The sequence below is a fragment of the Solanum lycopersicum genome, chromosome 1 (genome assembly GCF_036512215.1).
Source record: "Solanum lycopersicum chromosome 1, SLM_r2.1".
In the NCBI taxonomy this organism is placed as follows: Eukaryota; Viridiplantae; Streptophyta; class Magnoliopsida; order Solanales; family Solanaceae; genus Solanum; species Solanum lycopersicum.
Genome location: NC_090800.1, coordinates 88420251 through 88437203, shown reverse-complemented (window position 1 = coordinate 88437203; position 16953 = coordinate 88420251). Strand labels below are relative to the sequence as shown.

At 35.0% G+C, this 16953-nt stretch overlaps 3 protein-coding genes and 1 non-coding gene across 4 annotated transcripts; all 4 read left to right on the top strand.

Moving 5' to 3' along the window:
* Positions 1 to 201: 201 nt before the first annotated feature.
* On the top strand, positions 202 to 7120 carry LOC101248620 (transmembrane 9 superfamily member 1-like). Its single transcript, XM_004230426.5, has 12 exons — positions 202 to 629; positions 3355 to 3541; positions 3621 to 3725; positions 4111 to 4128; positions 4209 to 4303; positions 4382 to 4534; positions 4667 to 4801; positions 4932 to 5098; positions 5320 to 5414; positions 5723 to 6096; positions 6345 to 6618; positions 6751 to 7120. Exons 1-12 carry the CDS (start codon positions 534 to 536, stop codon positions 6816 to 6818), a joined length of 1767 nt encoding a protein of 588 aa, XP_004230474.1. The 5' UTR covers positions 202 to 533; the 3' UTR covers positions 6819 to 7120.
* A 467-nt stretch (positions 7121 to 7587) lies between these two features.
* LOC101248335 (ferredoxin) lies at positions 7588 to 8266 on the top strand. The gene has a single exon (XM_004230425.4). It carries the CDS (start codon positions 7631 to 7633, stop codon positions 8051 to 8053), a length of 423 nt encoding a protein of 140 aa, XP_004230473.1. The 5' UTR covers positions 7588 to 7630; the 3' UTR covers positions 8054 to 8266.
* Positions 8267 to 8666: 400 nt separating this feature from the next.
* Positions 8667 to 15983, top strand: LOC101260675 (phospholipase D delta-like). The gene is made up of 11 exons (XM_019211801.3): positions 8667 to 10174; positions 10630 to 11609; positions 11738 to 11854; positions 12086 to 12280; positions 12585 to 12848; positions 12941 to 13009; positions 13116 to 13263; positions 13713 to 13861; positions 14149 to 14319; positions 14943 to 15140; positions 15430 to 15983. The coding sequence occupies exons 2-11, from the start codon at positions 10644 to 10646 to the stop codon at positions 15721 to 15723; spliced, it is 2571 nt and encodes an 856-aa protein (XP_019067346.1). The 5' UTR covers positions 8667 to 10174; positions 10630 to 10643; the 3' UTR covers positions 15724 to 15983.
* Positions 15984 to 16240: 257 nt separating this feature from the next.
* On the top strand, positions 16241 to 16314 carry TRNAR-UCG (transfer RNA arginine (anticodon UCG)). Its single transcript has one exon. It is a non-coding gene; the product is annotated as a tRNA-Arg (tRNA).
* Positions 16315 to 16953: the final 639 nt, after the last annotated feature.

Here is a 16953-nt window from a genome sequence, read left to right as displayed (position 1 = left end):
TTGTCTTAAAGAAAAACATCTCGACTAAAATGAATTAATTTTCATTGTTTTTTTTAAGTGTTAAAAATAGTGGACATGCATAGAAGTAAAAAAAATAATTTATATATTGGTGAATATGTTATAAATTATAATTATAAAATGAAAATAATAAATAAAATAAACAATTTATTTAAATTAAGGCGCGGTTATGCTATTTTTGATACATGAGTCCATTTTTTTAAGTGCTATTTTTGGTCATTGTAGTAGAACTGATTCTTCTCTCATTTTATTTTATTTTAATTTTTCTTTAAATATCCTTAAAATGGAGTATTTTATTGTAGATTTTTCTATTTATTTAGGAAAAAAAAATAGGAAAGCTGATACTAATAAATAAACAGCTTCTTAATACGGTGCTGCTGCTTCTCCTTCTCGAGTCTGTTGAAAACAGATCATCATCTAATACTCTACTATATAGTCCGTTCACGACTTTGGGTCGGATCCCCCGTCTCATTCTGCCAATATCTCACGAGCCACTCCTATCGTCGCCGGCGATTATGATGCGGTCCACCGTCCCATCACTAACATTGCTCTCCTTCCTCGCCGCCTTGCTCCTCGTCTCGCCGGCGCTTGCTTCCGAGTCCGATCACAAGGTAAAATGTTCGATTTCAAGAACGTGAAAAACCCTAATTTCGGTTGGCTTTCTTGATTTTTAAGCTACACACGTTCTTTTTCTTTTTTTCTCGGCGGCAATATCCCTGTGCTTTTCAGATCTATTGGCGAATCAAATTGAGAAGATCTTGATTGTGCATTGCTTCTGTGATTCCGAAAATTTTCCGGGTTTTTAGTAGATTTGATTCGAAGTGATGAGATTAATTACCGTTTTGCTAATGCAAAGTAATGGTTTGACTTTAGATCTCCAAGAACTTTTGCGCTTGATCTCAAAATTGTCATGTAGATGTGTATCATTTGCTAATTGTGTTTCGCATGTGTAACACTTGTTATGTGTAATGATTATGTTGTAATAGTCGAGTAAAGGTGCTAACATGAATGTGCCTTGGTGGCTGTTCTGAGGAGGATTTGATCACGGTGGTTACCTTCTGCAGATGACAAGTAACTCCGCCGGTTAAGATTTAGAGTGAGGTTATTTTCCTTAATTTCATTCATTAAGGGGACAGAATTGAGGTTAATTTTCTATGTGTTCCTTTAACAGTTAAGTTTGAGTAGTGAACTGGTTGCAGCACTTCCTTCTTCATCCTATCTATTGTTCTGCCATAAAGGCTGAGTTGTGAATTCTCATGGTGGTAGGACTCAACTTATTAGGATGAAAAGATCAATGAAGGGTCAAAAAGGTGACCCCTTTTAGTTCAGATTAGATAATTTCAATATGTTGGTGATTGGATGCATTAGGAACTAGACAGGTGGGATTCCATTGTTGGTGAGTAGTGTTATCAAAGGCAAAAAGCGCAAAAAGCTCTAAGTTTTGTTGGGCTTTAAGCGCAAATAAAACGCGGGCTTTAACGAAAAAAGGCGAAAAAAGAGAAAAGAATAAAATATATATTTTTAGTCCAAGACTAATAATTATAAACATGAAATGACAAATATATGACCAAAGAATTTGAAAAAAATTATGATAAAGTGAAATATCAATTATTTAGCTTCAAATTCTTCATAAGAGGCTCATTGGCAAGGAAATGTTTGACATAGAACCTTGATGACGACATCAAAGCGCACATAGAGCAAGGCGAAGCACTCAACACGTTTTGAGCCTCACTTTAGGGCTTAAGTGCGCCTTTGATAACACTATGGTGTGACACCTTCGGATGGAGAAATCAACTATCAAATAAGGAAAGGAAGTCGATTCCTTCTAGTTTAGATTAAATGGCTTTATTGTATTGCTGATCAGATTGATGGAAGGAGTGAATTGACGAGACAGGTGTGCTGCTGTTTTATAAAAAACTAATTAGTGGACCTGGTGGAGTTGGGTCATGGAAGTGGATTTGTAGTGGCGCCAGAGAGTCTTGCACTTGAAAATGGTGAAACCTTAGTTGATGGGTGCATATACTGTAAAACTTGTTTATTGACTGGTTTTTAGTCTTCACTGATTTTATCTTTTCATAACTATTTAACTTCTGAAAGAGGTATGTTCTAATAAGCTCTGTCACAGATATTCTTGTATGGTCTATAGTTTAGGTTGAGTGTCTTTTCTCTTCGTGCCAACTATTGTTATGCATGATTTGCACTTTAAGAGGCTTTTATTCTACTTTCACTTATAGCTAAGAACATTCTATTGTATTCTAGTGTTTGCTTCTAATAAATTCTGATACTTACTGAATGATGTTTATAATTTTCGAATTGCAATGGAAGTATGTTGGATTAGATTTCTTTTGGTTCGTTTTCTACAATCCTATAATGGACAGGCGGGGTGATATCAATGAATACAAAATCAAACTGCATGTTGAAAATCTATCCCCTCAACCGGTCCAACCTGTTACGATTAGGATGTGTCATCATTAAGAAATGGTTTTACAATAGCAATTTAATTGCAGTGTTTATGAGTGAAGTATGGGTTTACTGCTATTTTAATATGGTTTCGACCTTTCCTTTTGAGGATAAAATTGGTTTCAACCTAAATTTGGCTTAGGAAGTGAATTACAAAAATTTGCTCAGAGGTCATATGTGTCTGTTTGAAATGAAATTTTTCTCTTTGTTTTTATTTTACATCTAGTTTCTGGCTCAAGGATTTATTCAGGTGATGCTTGCTCAAATCTTCGCATAAGCATTGACAGGGCTTAAGGCCTTCAATAAATTTATCTGGAGTTCTGCTGTAGATCATCTTCTTCCTTTTTCAAAAAGTGTGTTGATTTAGATATAATTGATCTTACCTCATTAAAATCAAGGAGCTAGAGGTTTGAGAAGGATATACTTGTTCCTTTTTTCGAGGGTGAGGGTCTAGGATTTTCTATGGAGGAGTATTTCTTCCACTCTAATGAGATCTAGCACTTAGTGATACTTAATGGACCGATGTGGTTAAGGGCGTCTTATATTAGGGTATCTTTTCTCGTTTGTGCCTGCCTGGTGGTGTTTGGTTAAGATGTTAACCCTATTCCTTTCTTTTTTCTTGTATATAAAAAATGCAAGTTTGTCTGCTTCTTTGATCTACATTTTGTTCACTTCTGCAAAATATGGAACTAAAAAAATCTATTAGAGAGGAGAAAATATTTAATCTCACTTTTGTTTCCTGTGAATTTTTGTGAAGTATCAAAATATGCATAATTAAGTGGATGTATTACTGCAATATGCTTGTGGTTTTGTTTCTTACCCAGGACTTCGTTTATGCAACAAAAATATTTCTGACTTCTATGTTTTGTCCAACAGTATCAATCAGATGACCCAGTAACCTTATGGGTAAATAAAGTTGGGCCCTACAATAACCCACAGGAAACATACAACTATTACAGCCTTCCGTTTTGTCATGCATCTGGTTCTCACAAATGGGGTGGCCTTGGTGAAGTTTTGGGTGGAAACGAGCTTATTGATAGTCAGATTGACATAAAGTTCCAAAGTATGTGGATCTCCTTCAGTGTTGCTACTCATTATTCTTGTTTGATTTGAGGTTTACATGGACTCTTTGTGTTTCATAGAAAACGTTGACAAGGGTAGCATTTGTGAGCTTGAGCTTGATGAAGCGAAGGTCAAGCAATTTAAGGATGCTATAGAAAACAATTATTGGTTTGAATTCTTCATTGGTACGTTACAAACTTTATTCTCTGGTATATTTTTATGATAAGCAGAACCCCTGCAAAAACATTGAGTGCATTTTGTTTGTCAGAGACCTACTCTTGCAATGCTGATTAACATTATTTATTGAAGATATCTTTGGAAGTTGTTTATGTTATTTTCTAAAATGTACACTCTTATTTATTGTTTAATTTCCATATTCCGACTGACCTTATTTTGATTTTGGCCGTGTTGATTTAAACCTAATTCTGATTCAGCGCTGAACTTTTTTTCGCCTTTTCCATTTTCAGATGTTCTGCCTTCTGTTGCTTTATTTGAATTCTTTTGTATTCTATTATTTTTTGTCTTTGACCTTTACCTTCTTCTGTTTCCGGGTTGTTGAATGTTTTTCAGATGATCTACCGATGTGGGGTATGTACTCTTTCTTCCTTAATTTTCTTGTCTAAAATGAAAAAAAAGGCGGTATCATTTGTGATTTGTCTGTGTTATAGGTTTTGTTGGTGAGCAACATCCTGACAGAAACAGTGATAATAAGCACGTACTTTACACACATAAGAACATACATATCAAATACAATAAGGACCAGGTTTGTGATTTGATCATCTCATCCAAATTTGGTGGATAAGTCTGCATGCTCATCTTTCCCATGTTTTGGTTTTTGCAGATCATTCATGTCAATATCTCTCAAGAGGGCCCAAAGCCTTTGGAGGCTGGGAGAACCTTGGACATGACATATTCTGTCAAATGGGAGCCAACCAATATCAGTTTTGCTCGTCGCTTTGAAGTTTACTTGGATTACCCATTTTTTGAGCATCAGGTGGAGATTACTTGGATAACGTTGTTTTCTTAATTTTATTCATTTGCTCCAATGATTTACATTTAATTAGCCCTATGAGATTCAATTTTTCTTTTCTATGTGTTGTTTGTAATTGTATCATGCACTGTGCAGATTCATTGGTTTTCCATCTTTAATTCATTCATGATGGTCATCTTTCTTACTGGTCTGGTGTCTATGATATTGATGCGGACGTTAAGGAATGATTATGCCAAATATGCTCGGGAAGATGATGACCTGGAGACTCTGGTAACAACATTGTGCTTTAAACAATATTCTGTTTAGATAGTATTCAAGTTCGTGGCTTATCCATATGGTTTAAAAAAATAATTGCAACTTCGAGGCTGCTTTTCTTAATCAGTATGTTCTTTTGTCTCAGGAAAGAGATGCGAGTGAAGAGTCTGGTTGGAAACTTGTTCATGGAGATGTGTTTCGGACTCCCCTTAACCTAGTGTTACTTTCTGCTCTTGTTGGTACTGGGGCACAACTGGCATTGCTTGTCCTCCTTGTCATACTGTTGGCAATTGTGGGGATGTTGTATGTTGGGTATGTCGGATCCTTGATTGATACCTTTGAACTGTAGTTGTTGGCTATCTATTTAGGAATAGAGTATAGAGGCAATTCGTGATGGATCTGTCTGGTTTTCAAGTTTCATGGTTAGGATTGCAATGAAATTACTGGTTTCTATTAGGATTTGTTTAAGTACCATGTTTTCTTGCTACTTTGTAATATATTTAGTTTTAATAGTATGTGTGCATCCTTTTCAGGAGAGGATCCATTGTTACAACTTTTATTGTATGTTATGCTTTGACATCATTCATTTCGGGCTATGTTAGTGGTGCAATGTACTCACGGAATGGTGGTATGTTTCTTTTCTTATCTATATCTATCCTTATAAGGGACTAATATTTTATTGGACCCCTTTTTCCCCTTTTCCCTTTGGCACTTCTATTTCATCTAAGGAGGTTGTTCAAGCTGGGATCTTTTGTCTTATCATTTATTGATGTGTAATGTGGGGCATATTGCTAGTGGCTCCAGTTTTGGGGTATCTGCCACTGTGCAAATTTCTGTGTTCAGTTTAATCGGCAAAACTTTGGAATGACAGCACACTTTTTCTCTTGCTTCCTTTTATCAAGTGCAATAGTCATACTGTTTTTCTTCTTATTGCAGGGAAAAGCTGGATCAAGTCCATGATTCTGACAGCATCGCTCTTTCCATTTATGTGCTTTGGAATTGGTTTCGTTCTGAACACAATCGCTATATTTTATGGGTCTCTAGCAGCAATTCCCTTTGGCACAATGGTGGTTGTCTTTGTCATCTGGGCATTCATTTCCTTCCCCTTGGCTCTTCTGGGTACAGTTGTTGGAAGAAACTGCAGTGGTGCTCCAAACAATCCGTGCCGTGTCAAGACCATTCCTCGCCCTATACCTGTGAAAAAGTGGTACTTGACACCATCTGTAATCTCCTTGATGGGTGGTCTGCTACCATTTGGCAGCATATTTATCGAGATGTATTTCGTCTTCACATCCTTCTGGAATTACAAGGTAAACAATAAACCCATGCGAGGCTTGTGTTCCACTCGCTATTAGTGATTTTGTATAATAAGAAGGTTAAACTTCAACGGATGTAGGGAGAAACAATTTGATTCTGCCATAGCTTGGACCTTGCTTGCAAATAAGTACGGGATATATGAAAGAACCCCTTCTGTTAGGTTGCAGGATATTATAGTCTACTTCTCTGTTGGACAAAAATTGAACTCATTGCTAATTTATCTGAGTCATGTTTTTTGCAGGTGTACTATGTTTACGGGTTCATGCTTTTGGTGTTCCTGATACTCATTGTTGTTACCGTCTGTGTGACCATTGTGGGCACATATTTCCTGCTAAATGCTGAGAATTATCATTGGCAGTGGACTTCATTTTTCTCAGCATTCTCTACAGCTGTCTACGTCTACCTGTACTCAGTATATTACTACTATGTGAAAACTAAGATGTCAGGGTTCTTCCAGACCAGCTTCTATTTTGGATATACAATGATGTTTTGTCTCGGTTTGGGAATTCTCTGCGGTGAGTATGAGTACCAGTTAGACCATTTCTGCCATATTGAGTCTATTTATTGTTTGTGTAATTTCAATTATATGTCATGGTATTTCGTCTTGCTTCTTGTTAGTTCTAATCAGGCTTGTAATTTAAACTTAGGTGCTGTTGGATTTTTGGGGTCACATCTGTTCGTGAGGAGGATTTATAGGAACATCAAATGTGACTGATGTTTTAACAAAGAAGAGTAGGACTGACACTGCTATATTTGCTTGGTATCTAGCAGTAAGGTCAAGAAGAACCTCAAGAACCATGTATTATTGTGGGATTCAATTTGGTTTAATGATGGTAGGTACCTCTGCTTGTATTCTGGGGAGCCCTGAAAATTTTCCAAATTCCTTGGGCTGTAAAAGAAATCTCCTATTTTCATTTGTACTTAAATTAGAATGGAAACTTTGGATGATTCAAGGCTAGAGTTACAGCTCTGATGTAGTTATATCTCCAATACTATACGATGCACATTGCTACTTAATTTTTGTTTATTTTTTTATGCAACTACAAATGAGGCCCTGTTGAACAATTCACGATAACGGTTTTGGGATCCACACATTGCAAGCAGAGAGACGGTTCACCCTCATTTGTAATTGCATTCTCTTAACCAAATAACCCTCCCTTTAGCTATTACAGTTATCTTTCATTTTAATCTTCTGTTGTTCAAGGCTGGGTGGACTATTACTATTCCTCCTACGCCATCACAGAGCAATATTTTGCTGGGAATATAAACAAAATCAATTCATAAAAAAAAAACAAAAGTTGTGGATGCCCATGAAGACCTTCTTTCTTCAGCCATCTAGATTGGACAGACATTTCTAGACTCTACTAGGTGACAAAATGTCCAGAATCTGATTTGACAGGGATAGTCTCTTGTGCCGTATTATGCTGACACCTGGAAGATTAGCCTAAACAAATAATTTCTACAAGCTCCCTATTTAAATGTTCATTAGTGAAGTGAGATACAACCAAGCACAAGAGATAAAAAAAAATGGCTAGTATTTCAGGCACCATAATTAGTACCTCCTTCATGCCAAGAAAACCAGTTGTGACGAGCTTCAAGGCATTTCCAGCTATCCTTGGGGTTAAATATGCAAATGGTGGCAAAATAACTTGTATGGCTACATACAAAGTGAAACTTATCACACCTTCAGGAGCTGTAGAATTTGATTGTCCAGATGATGTGTATATTCTTGATCAAGCTGAGGAAGAAGGACATGAAATTCCTTATTCATGCAGGGCAGGTTCTTGCTCATCTTGTGCTGGTAAAATTGTATCTGGAAGTGTTGATCAATCTGATGGAAACTTTCTTGATGATGAACAAATAAGTAGTGGATATGTGTTAACTTGTGTTGCCTATCCACAGTCTGATGTTACCATTGAAACTCACAAAGAGGAAGAACTCACAAGCTGAACTAAATTTGGAGAAAATTTTATGTTTATAATGTGCTAAAGTTTATAGTATATGTGAGTGTGATTTTCTTCCATTATAATGTGTATAATTGTCTGTTTTGTAGATTTGTTTGTCGCTCGTTCGACAGAATTTGGCTCGGTAAAAAGAGCTCGTTTTTATTAAATGTTCCACAAATGTTTTTCTGAATTTTAAACATATTACATTAATGTTTAATTTTATGTATTCATTTGGTAAAATTGATCTAATGATCACTTATTAATATAAAAATGGCAAGTTTAACGCTCTATCACTACTAAATAAATACGTTGCGTATGTTCAACATGTTCTTTCCATGCATCTAAATATGCAATCACATTATTTCTTCAAATCTGTTCTAACATCCATATTGAATAATTATTTTCTAACCTTTTAAGGCAAAACATGTAAATTAGTATTTTTTACTCCATAGAAAAATATAAAAGATAATTTTTATTATTAAATATAGAAAATAAGTTAAAGAACAATTTTTTTTGCTGCCAAATTCTGAAAAATATTTTCTAAAGTGGGACACTCAACTGTTTTTAAATCAATTTATTTTTTTCAAATTCAAATTAATTTATTTTTTTTAAATTTGAAAAAGAGATAACGCACTTTCAAATTTACTAGTTTACTAAACGAAACCTTTCCGTTCCGTCGCATATAATTCTTAATTCTTAGAAGTAAAGTTTGGTCTTGATAAAATAGCAGTAGTAATGTAGATCTCATTATCCATGTCCATTACATCAATCTTTATAGCAGTAGCCCTTTAGATTTTATAGCAGTAGCCCTTTAGATTTTGTGAATAGTAATTAATTACCTCCCGCATGCAATAAGCAATTCCACATTATGCAATAAGCAATTCCACATTTAACAAAAACTTGACAACTAGTCATATATTAAACTTGACAACTAGTTATAGTCTAATTTTGCAAATTTGCTAGTTTCAGACTCGCCCCAAACTATTACTTTGATTGTGAAAGCTCATAATTTCACAATTCAATTTTTGACTATTTTCGTCTTTATAATAAAAGGAAACAACCTTGAATTGAAAACTTATGGGAGAAAAGCAAGATACATACGTAAACAAGGAGTTTTTTCTAAGAGTTTTTTTATGTTGGGAAGTTGAACAATTTAACAAGTTTGAGGATTCCTTGTGCAATATAATAATCTCGAATTATTATTATTGTTATTAGCTATACTTTGTTGCTGCGTCCATCTAAGGCGATAAATTCATCATCTTCCGACGAAGAAAAATAAAGTGTTGATCAACAATTGTGGAATTCCAATCTTTGATTAGACGGCAAATTACTTTAACATATTTTCTATTATTGCCTCACGGCAAATAACTCAAATAAAAAAAACATATCACACAAATTTAGGAAAAAAACAAGGTGAGAACCTCTTTTCACTTATAATTTCATCAAACATAAGTAGCTTATTTATGTTAGTACAAAACCTATTTGAATCTTGGAGTATTAATACTTCCAATAAAATAGTCTTTGTTGGTATTTGCTTTGACGCAAACAATTAGTAAAATTAAGGAATTATACATAATTTATGTAGGGAAACTTAGGAAATGAAGTCATGAACTAATTGTATCAGTATTATGGAACTAATTTTGTAACCTATTTTTAGAATTAATTTAGGGCTGTCAAAATTAGGGCAAAAACAAATGATTCATCCAAAATTTTATACGTGGGATTTAAAGTAAATTAAAATTGGACTAAATTTTTGAAGTAATTTAAGCATGACCTATTTTAAAAAATTGGCAGCTTAGCACAATTTTATAGCAAAAACTTGTACTTACTTTTTATCGTTGTGAATTTTGTTTGCTAAAATTTTTCATTGCTCAAATTAATATCAATAATAATTTTTTTTTAAAAAAAACTTCAGGCAGATCCACTTGTAAAGAATTCGTGTCAATTTACCCGCCAATTCCGATGTATGACTGTTAAGTTTTTCTTTTTTGGATGCACACTGACAAACATTTCGCTTATTGGCCACCATTTTCTCTCTGATTCCATTAATGCATGAAAACAGAGAGCTCAATTTCAAAATGTGAAATCCTTCAATATATCAACAGGCAGATCTAGCGCGGATTGTGTGAGTTCAACTGAATTCATTACTTTCAGTTTGAATCTGTTAAATTTTTTATAAGATCACACTTATTTTGAAATCCACCGGAATTAGTTCCTTCTATGCATATCATTGCATGGTGTATACATAGTTTTTTCTGAATTTTCTTACTGGCGACTTTTTTGTATTTAATTTGATTGTCAAATGTAGGTTGTGTTTAATTTGTTGCATCTCTTAAGTCTCACGAAAAGAACAAAATTTGATATCTAATAATTCAGTGCATATTTTACCAACAAACATCAGGGGAAGTGGTTCTTTCATTCATGTAGGAGGCACTTGATCGTTTTTTCAAGCTATCAATGAAAAATGTGTATCTGATATACTAGCTATCGCGAATATAAATCCAGGCATTTTCTGAACTTTTCCTTGGACCAAGGGTCTATCGAGCACAACCTTCTCATGGTTATTTAATATTTTTACAGTTAGCTTAAGGAAAATGATAAATTCAGTTGACAATTGGCTGCAAAGGCAGGCAAGTGCCCCTGTGGGAGGAGTACCTGGTATGCCCTTAAGATCTAGTGAAAATGTTCAAGATTTAACTGGAAATGCAGTACTCCTGCATGGAGAATTGGACTTGTGTATTATAGAGGCATGCTCACTTCCAAATCTAGACGCGAAATGTCTTCCCATGTTTTCTTGGAAAAGCAAGGACAGCACCAACGCGTCAGGATTGGTAGATACTAGTGATCCCTATGTATCTGTGTGTCTAGCTGGGGCAAGTATAGCTCGAACAGCGGTGATTCCAAATAATGAAAATCCGACATGGAATGAACGTCTGTGTATACCAGTTGCTCATGCTGTAGACAAAGTAGAGTTTATAGTCAAGGATAACGATAAAGTAGGTGCTGAACTGATAGGGATAGTGGCGATACCTTCTACTAAAATTGCTGAAGGTAAACAAATAAATGGTTGGTTCCCGATTTGTGGATCCTCCGGTGCTCCCTTGGAAACTGATGCTCAACTGCATTTGTCAATCCATTATACGCCAGCAACAGAGAACCCTTTGTATAAAAATGGTGTTGGTACTGAGGCTGAGCAAAAGGGAGTGCCGCATACTTATTTTCCTCTACGAAAAGGAGGAGATGTTACACTTTATCAAGACGCTCATGCGCCCGATGAAACACTCCCTGAAATCTTACTAGATAATGGCAAGGTCTTTAAGCATAATAAGTGTTGGGAAGACATATGCCATGCCATGTTGGAGGCACAACATCTAATATATATTGTTGGTTGGTCTGTCTATCATCTTGTTAGAATCATAAGAGAACCTACAAGGCCAGTGCCTTCTTCTGGGTGGCTAGAGCTGGGGGAGATGCTAAAGTACAAGTCACAAGAAGGCGTTCGTGTGATATTGCTAATTTGGGATGATAAAACTTCAAATGATGATTTATTCCTCAAGACGGTAATATAACTGAGTAGTTAGTTACTGATTTGTTTCTTCAGTATACTTTTGCATTCTTGTTTAGATGGTATCAGAACTTAGAATTCGATCGTAAGTTGCTAAATGTTGTTCTGTCAATTTGGATGCAGGAAGGTGTAATGCAAACTCATGATGAAGAGACCAAAAAGTTCTTTAAACACTCAAGTGTCAACTGTATTCTTTGTCCTCGTTCTGCTAGCAGTAAGCTTAGCATTTTCAAGCAGCAGGTACTTTTTTGTATTCTACTGTTTGAATACCTGGCAAGATGAATTCTCGTGTCAATGATTTCTGTTAAAAAAAATTCTTGTATTTTGAACAGAGTTCTAAGTTTATTCACTTCAAACAGAAATTCAGCTGGAGAACTGCTTGGAAAGCTTTTTATTTTGTTTATATGCAACTGCATGGAAATCATCATGTGTATCATTTTCTTCTTAATCAAATGAAACCTTTTACTGCAGGTTGTCGGAAACATTTTTACACATCATCAGAAATGTGTGATTGTTGACACACAAGCAGCTGGCAATACTAGAAAGATTACTGCTTTTGTTGGAGGCCTAGATTTATGTGACGGACGATATGATACTCCTGAACACAGATTGTTCAGTGATCTTGATACCGTCTTTGAAAACGATATTCACAATCCCACATTCACAGTAAGGCATCTCGTTGAAGCTTTCCAACTGAGGTTTTTGTTTGACAGTATATATGACATATACCATGTTTATGGATTATCCAAGCAACTTAACAGCTAAGTAGCTTTTTCTTCATGTTAATTATGAGAGAATAAGTGAAAATGAACATTGCTATAACCATTGTTAAAGGTATATTTCCCAATGCTACTAAGTTTCTCATGTGGGCAATAAGTTTGTTGCAGTAATTTTTATTTCTTTCATATGAATGTCTACTGTATCTTTTCATTCACTAGTATTGTCTCAAAGACTTATACGATATGTACAGAGTAGCTCAGGTGGACCAAGAGAACCATGGCATGATTTACACAGCAAGATCGAAGGTCCTGCTGCTTATGATGTTTTGACAAACTTTGAGCAGAGATATAGAAAGGCTATAAAATGGATTAGAATAAAAAAATGCAAACCAGGGTTAGATTCATTACTTAAGTTAGACAGGATTCCATCAATCCACATGCCCGCTGCTGGACCGGATGGTGACCAAGTAGTTCATGTCACAAAGGAAGAAGATCCGGAAAATTGGCATGTTCAGGTACTAGACATGTTTCTCCTGTATATGTTGTGTTCTTCTGTTATCTTAAATGTTTAAGCTTCACTATAATTACTTCCTATAACGGTTTCCAGATTTTCCGATCAATAGATTCAGGATCTGTTAAAGGGTTTCCGAAAGACGCTAAAGAAGCAACAGCTCAGGTAGCACTAAGTTTTATAAAGACCAGTGTTCTATCTGCAACTAGTTTCATCTGAAATCAAGTCAGCATGTCAATATGAATGCCTAATTTTGACTCTTCAATAACAGAATCTTGTCAGTGGAAAGAATTTGAGGATAGACAGAAGCATACACCTGGCTTACGTGAAAGCAATTCGATCTGCTCAGCATTTCATTTACGTAGAGAATCAGTATTTTCTTGGTTCTTCATATTGCTGGCCGTCCTACCGAAATGCAGGTATATACTGTTCCTATCTCGAATTCAATGTTCATCCTTGAATCTTTTAGGTTTGCCTAGCAAAAGAATATTATACACAGAAAACTTGCTTATGATATAGTTGGTGATTTTAGGGGTATTATCCGATGCAACCTGCTCAGGTTCAAACGTCATCATTTATTTTTCTAATTTGTAACTTCTCTATCCTAGTAAGGTATAAACATGTCCAGACTTCCTTATAAATATTCAGATTTCAAATTGATAATGAAAGGATATAAAGCTTGATTCACACACAAGGTTCCATATCTTTTTGTAGGTTTTCTACTTGTATGCGTATGTGTTTTGCCCTCTTTTAATTCTATCTATAAGAAAATTATACAAATGAATGAGCGTTTTGAGCTATTTAACAAGAAAATTTTGACATGCTCACTGAAACTGCATTATGTTTGTGTATTGTATATAATTATCAGGTGCAAATAACCTTGTCCCTATGGAAATTGCTTTGAAAATTGCCAGCAAAATAGCAGCAAGTGAACCTTTTGCTGCATACATTGTGATTCCAATGTGGCCTGAAGGTATCCCAACCAGTAATGCCGTGCAGGAAATTCTCTTTTGGCAGGTCTGCATTTAGTACAGTGCTTATTTATCTTAGAGGTCCTTATGTTGATTCCTCGCATAAAATAAGTACTATAAAGTAACATATCACATGAAGTTAGAGCTCAATATCAGTGTAGGTTCTTCAATGATATTGCCAAACTCAAGTATCCAAATGCGGTTAAACTTAAGTAGTCAGCTAAGAGAACCATGATTTTCACTTTTACTCCTACTTAACTCCAGCTAGTCTTATCTTGAATTTGTAGTTCTTAGTAACATCTAATTCTTGGATATGGATTGGAATTATGGCAGGGTCAGACAATGTCTATGATGTACAAAATTATCGCACAGGCTCTTGAAAATGCAGGCATATCTCAATTTTTCCATCCTCAGGATTACTTGAACTTCTACTGCCTTGGTAACAGAGAAGCAAAAAAGCGCGGAGGTGACGGAGACAATCCAACTCCCCAGGAACACACACATGTAAGTTGCATGTTGATTATCTGGGACTGGGATTTTTGCTGATGGCCAGATTATGTTGTATGTTTTCCTAAACATCTATTTGTTGGTTGGTTCTAAATAGTTTGTATATCATTGAGATAACTGCATTTAATAGATTTTGGGACCAAATAAGAGGACCAGTGAAGGTGGTGAAGCTCAAATACCAAGTTCATATGGAGTGGGGTGGATTAATTGATAGTTTTGTTTATTTTGTACTGAAGTAAAAGAAGCAACAAACAATGGAATGAACAAAAATGAAACAGGAGGCTAATTTTGGATAACATTAGATTCGTCACAGCAAAAAAAAAACATTGAATTTGGTGTGAAATTCCCAACACTAAAGTGAATAATGTGGGGGCATGAGCTTGATTGAGGCCATCTTTAATATGGCTGTGATACGATGTGCCAACAAACATGTGTTTTGTTCAATCAGCCTTTGCTACACATGTTAAGACTATTGTGTTGCCCTCCAAAATGGAGTGAATGCAATAATTGTGAAGTAAGAGTTATATTGAACCCATTAAGGTCCAAAGTGAGCTGTGCTGCCCCTTTTTTTTGCACTTTCCACAAATAATTCACTCTTTTCTTCTCTACAACCTATGCAGGAATTAGCTCAAAAGTTCCGCAGATTTATGATTTATGTACACTCCAAAGGGATGATAGTAGATGATGAATATGTATTGCTGGGTTCTGCAAATATCAACCAAAGATCTTTGAGTGGTTCAAGGGATACTGAAATTGCTATGGGAGCTTATCAACCACATTACACATGGGCCAAAAAGGAGGCTCATCCACATGGCCAGGTATGAATTAGATTTATTTCTTACATTTTATCCTCCTCTGCTCTATGAAAGCAGTAAGTGAAGAGTCATCGCATCGAACTGTGATCATTCGCTGTGATAAAACTCTGAACTACTCTGTAGCTCATAAAGTAGTTGAAACTTTTCGAACCAGTAACATGTTAAATATTATTAAAAAATCACTGTCACAGTTTGTTTTGTCAAGATGAGTGAGTCATTTTGAAAGCAATAGCATGAACATATTTAGAGGTACACCGATATCGAAAATGAGTTCTTCTTTTTCTTCATTCAGGTCTATGGTTATAGGATGTCTCTCTGGGCTGAACATCTTGGCAGAGTTGAAGAGGGCTTCATGGATCCCCAGACTATCGAATGTGTTAGACGTGTTAACAAGATAGCTAGACGCAACTGGCAAGCATTTGTAGCAGATGAATATAAGCCAATGAAAGGGCATTTGATGCAATATCCAGTTCATGTTAGTAAAAATGGAGAAGTCACAGCACTGCCTGGATTTGAGTGTTTCCCTGATGTTGGAGGTAAGATTCTTGGGGCACCAACCAATCTCCCCGACGCCCTTACCACGTAACAACTCATATAGTAGCACAACTTGAAATGCATATATATATATATATATGTATATTGTGCACCTGAAGTTCCAACTACTGCTGAAGCAATATATCCAAGGAACATGATATGTTTCTCTGACAGGCTGATGATTAGAGATGTATAAGGCTCCATCTCCTCTATGATGGAAAATGTTGTTTTACATAGGATTACTCATTCTTTTCAATTATTCATCAAGTAACTGAAATTAATATAGTACTACTACCATTTATTTCTTTTGAACTATTTTATGAATATATTCTTTCTTTAATGACAAATACAATAAATTTACTGACCTTAAACTTGAAACAGAAGTTATAATATATGGAAAAGAAAATTTTTCTTGAACCAAAACAAATAATTTAACTAAAATTACTAAAGTTCATTGTTCAGATGAGATCTGAAGACATACTGCTAGAAAATGCATAAAGAAATAAAACCAAGATGAGGAAAAGACAAATTTGGTAGTAGTATAAAAATAGTGAAAGAGTAGCCACAAGGACCGCATAGCGCAGTGGATTAGCGCGTCTGACTTCGGATCAGAAGGTCGTGGGTTCGACTCCCACTGTGGTCGTTATTTTTTTCCTTCCTCGGGAATATTTTTTCGAAAAAAGTTAAAAATAATTTTTAGTTCAACAAAATCAAAAATGTTTGACTGTATTTTATTTGTCAGAAAAATACATTCCAATTTTTTGACGAAATTAAACTCTCGTCGAAAAACATGATGATGATGATGAAACTTAGGCATAATACATAATATACGCTTTAACTTGATCTAATTTCATATTTATGTCTTTCAACTTTGAGTAAAATAGACACATGAGTTCCTATGTAACAATATAAGTAAGACACCACGTAGGACAAAAAATGACATGTAGGACATATGTGTCTATTCATTCAATTTTATACAAATTTAAGTGTTTATTTATGCACATTCAAAATTAAAGAATATAAACGTAATTTGAAATCAAGCTAAAAAACATATTTTTATGTATTATGCCTAAATCTTATGTTGTCTTTTCTTTAACTTAATAATTACTCAACAACTTCGTGTTTGGAAGAAAATTAACAATAAATTCTTCTTTATCTATTTTCATATTATGTTCGCTTAATGTTGCTTGTGTCATCTTCTAATTATTATTCAATACTTAACATCCACAATAATTCCACAATTTTGTTTTCATTATTAATGACAATTTTTTTTTTAAAAAAA

Coding starts and splice junctions, on each gene's coding strand:
- LOC101260675 (XM_019211801.3), top strand. CDS start 10,644: ATGATAAATTCAGTTGACAATTGGCTGCAAAGGCAGGCAAGTGCCCCT. Junction 11,610..11,737: donor ATGATTTATTCCTCAAGACG/GTAATATAACTG, acceptor ATTTGGATGCAG/GAAGGTGTAATGCAAACTCA. Junction 13,862..14,148: donor AGGAAATTCTCTTTTGGCAG/GTCTGCATTTAG, acceptor GAATTATGGCAG/GGTCAGACAATGTCTATGAT.
- LOC101248335 (XM_004230425.4), top strand. CDS start 7,631: ATGGCTAGTATTTCAGGCACCATAATTAGTACCTCCTTCATGCCAAGA.
- LOC101248620 (XM_004230426.5), top strand. CDS start 534: ATGATGCGGTCCACCGTCCCATCACTAACATTGCTCTCCTTCCTCGCC. Junction 4,304..4,381: donor TCAAATACAATAAGGACCAG/GTTTGTGATTTG, acceptor TGGTTTTTGCAG/ATCATTCATGTCAATATCTC. Junction 6,097..6,344: donor CATCCTTCTGGAATTACAAG/GTAAACAATAAA, acceptor TGTTTTTTGCAG/GTGTACTATGTTTACGGGTT.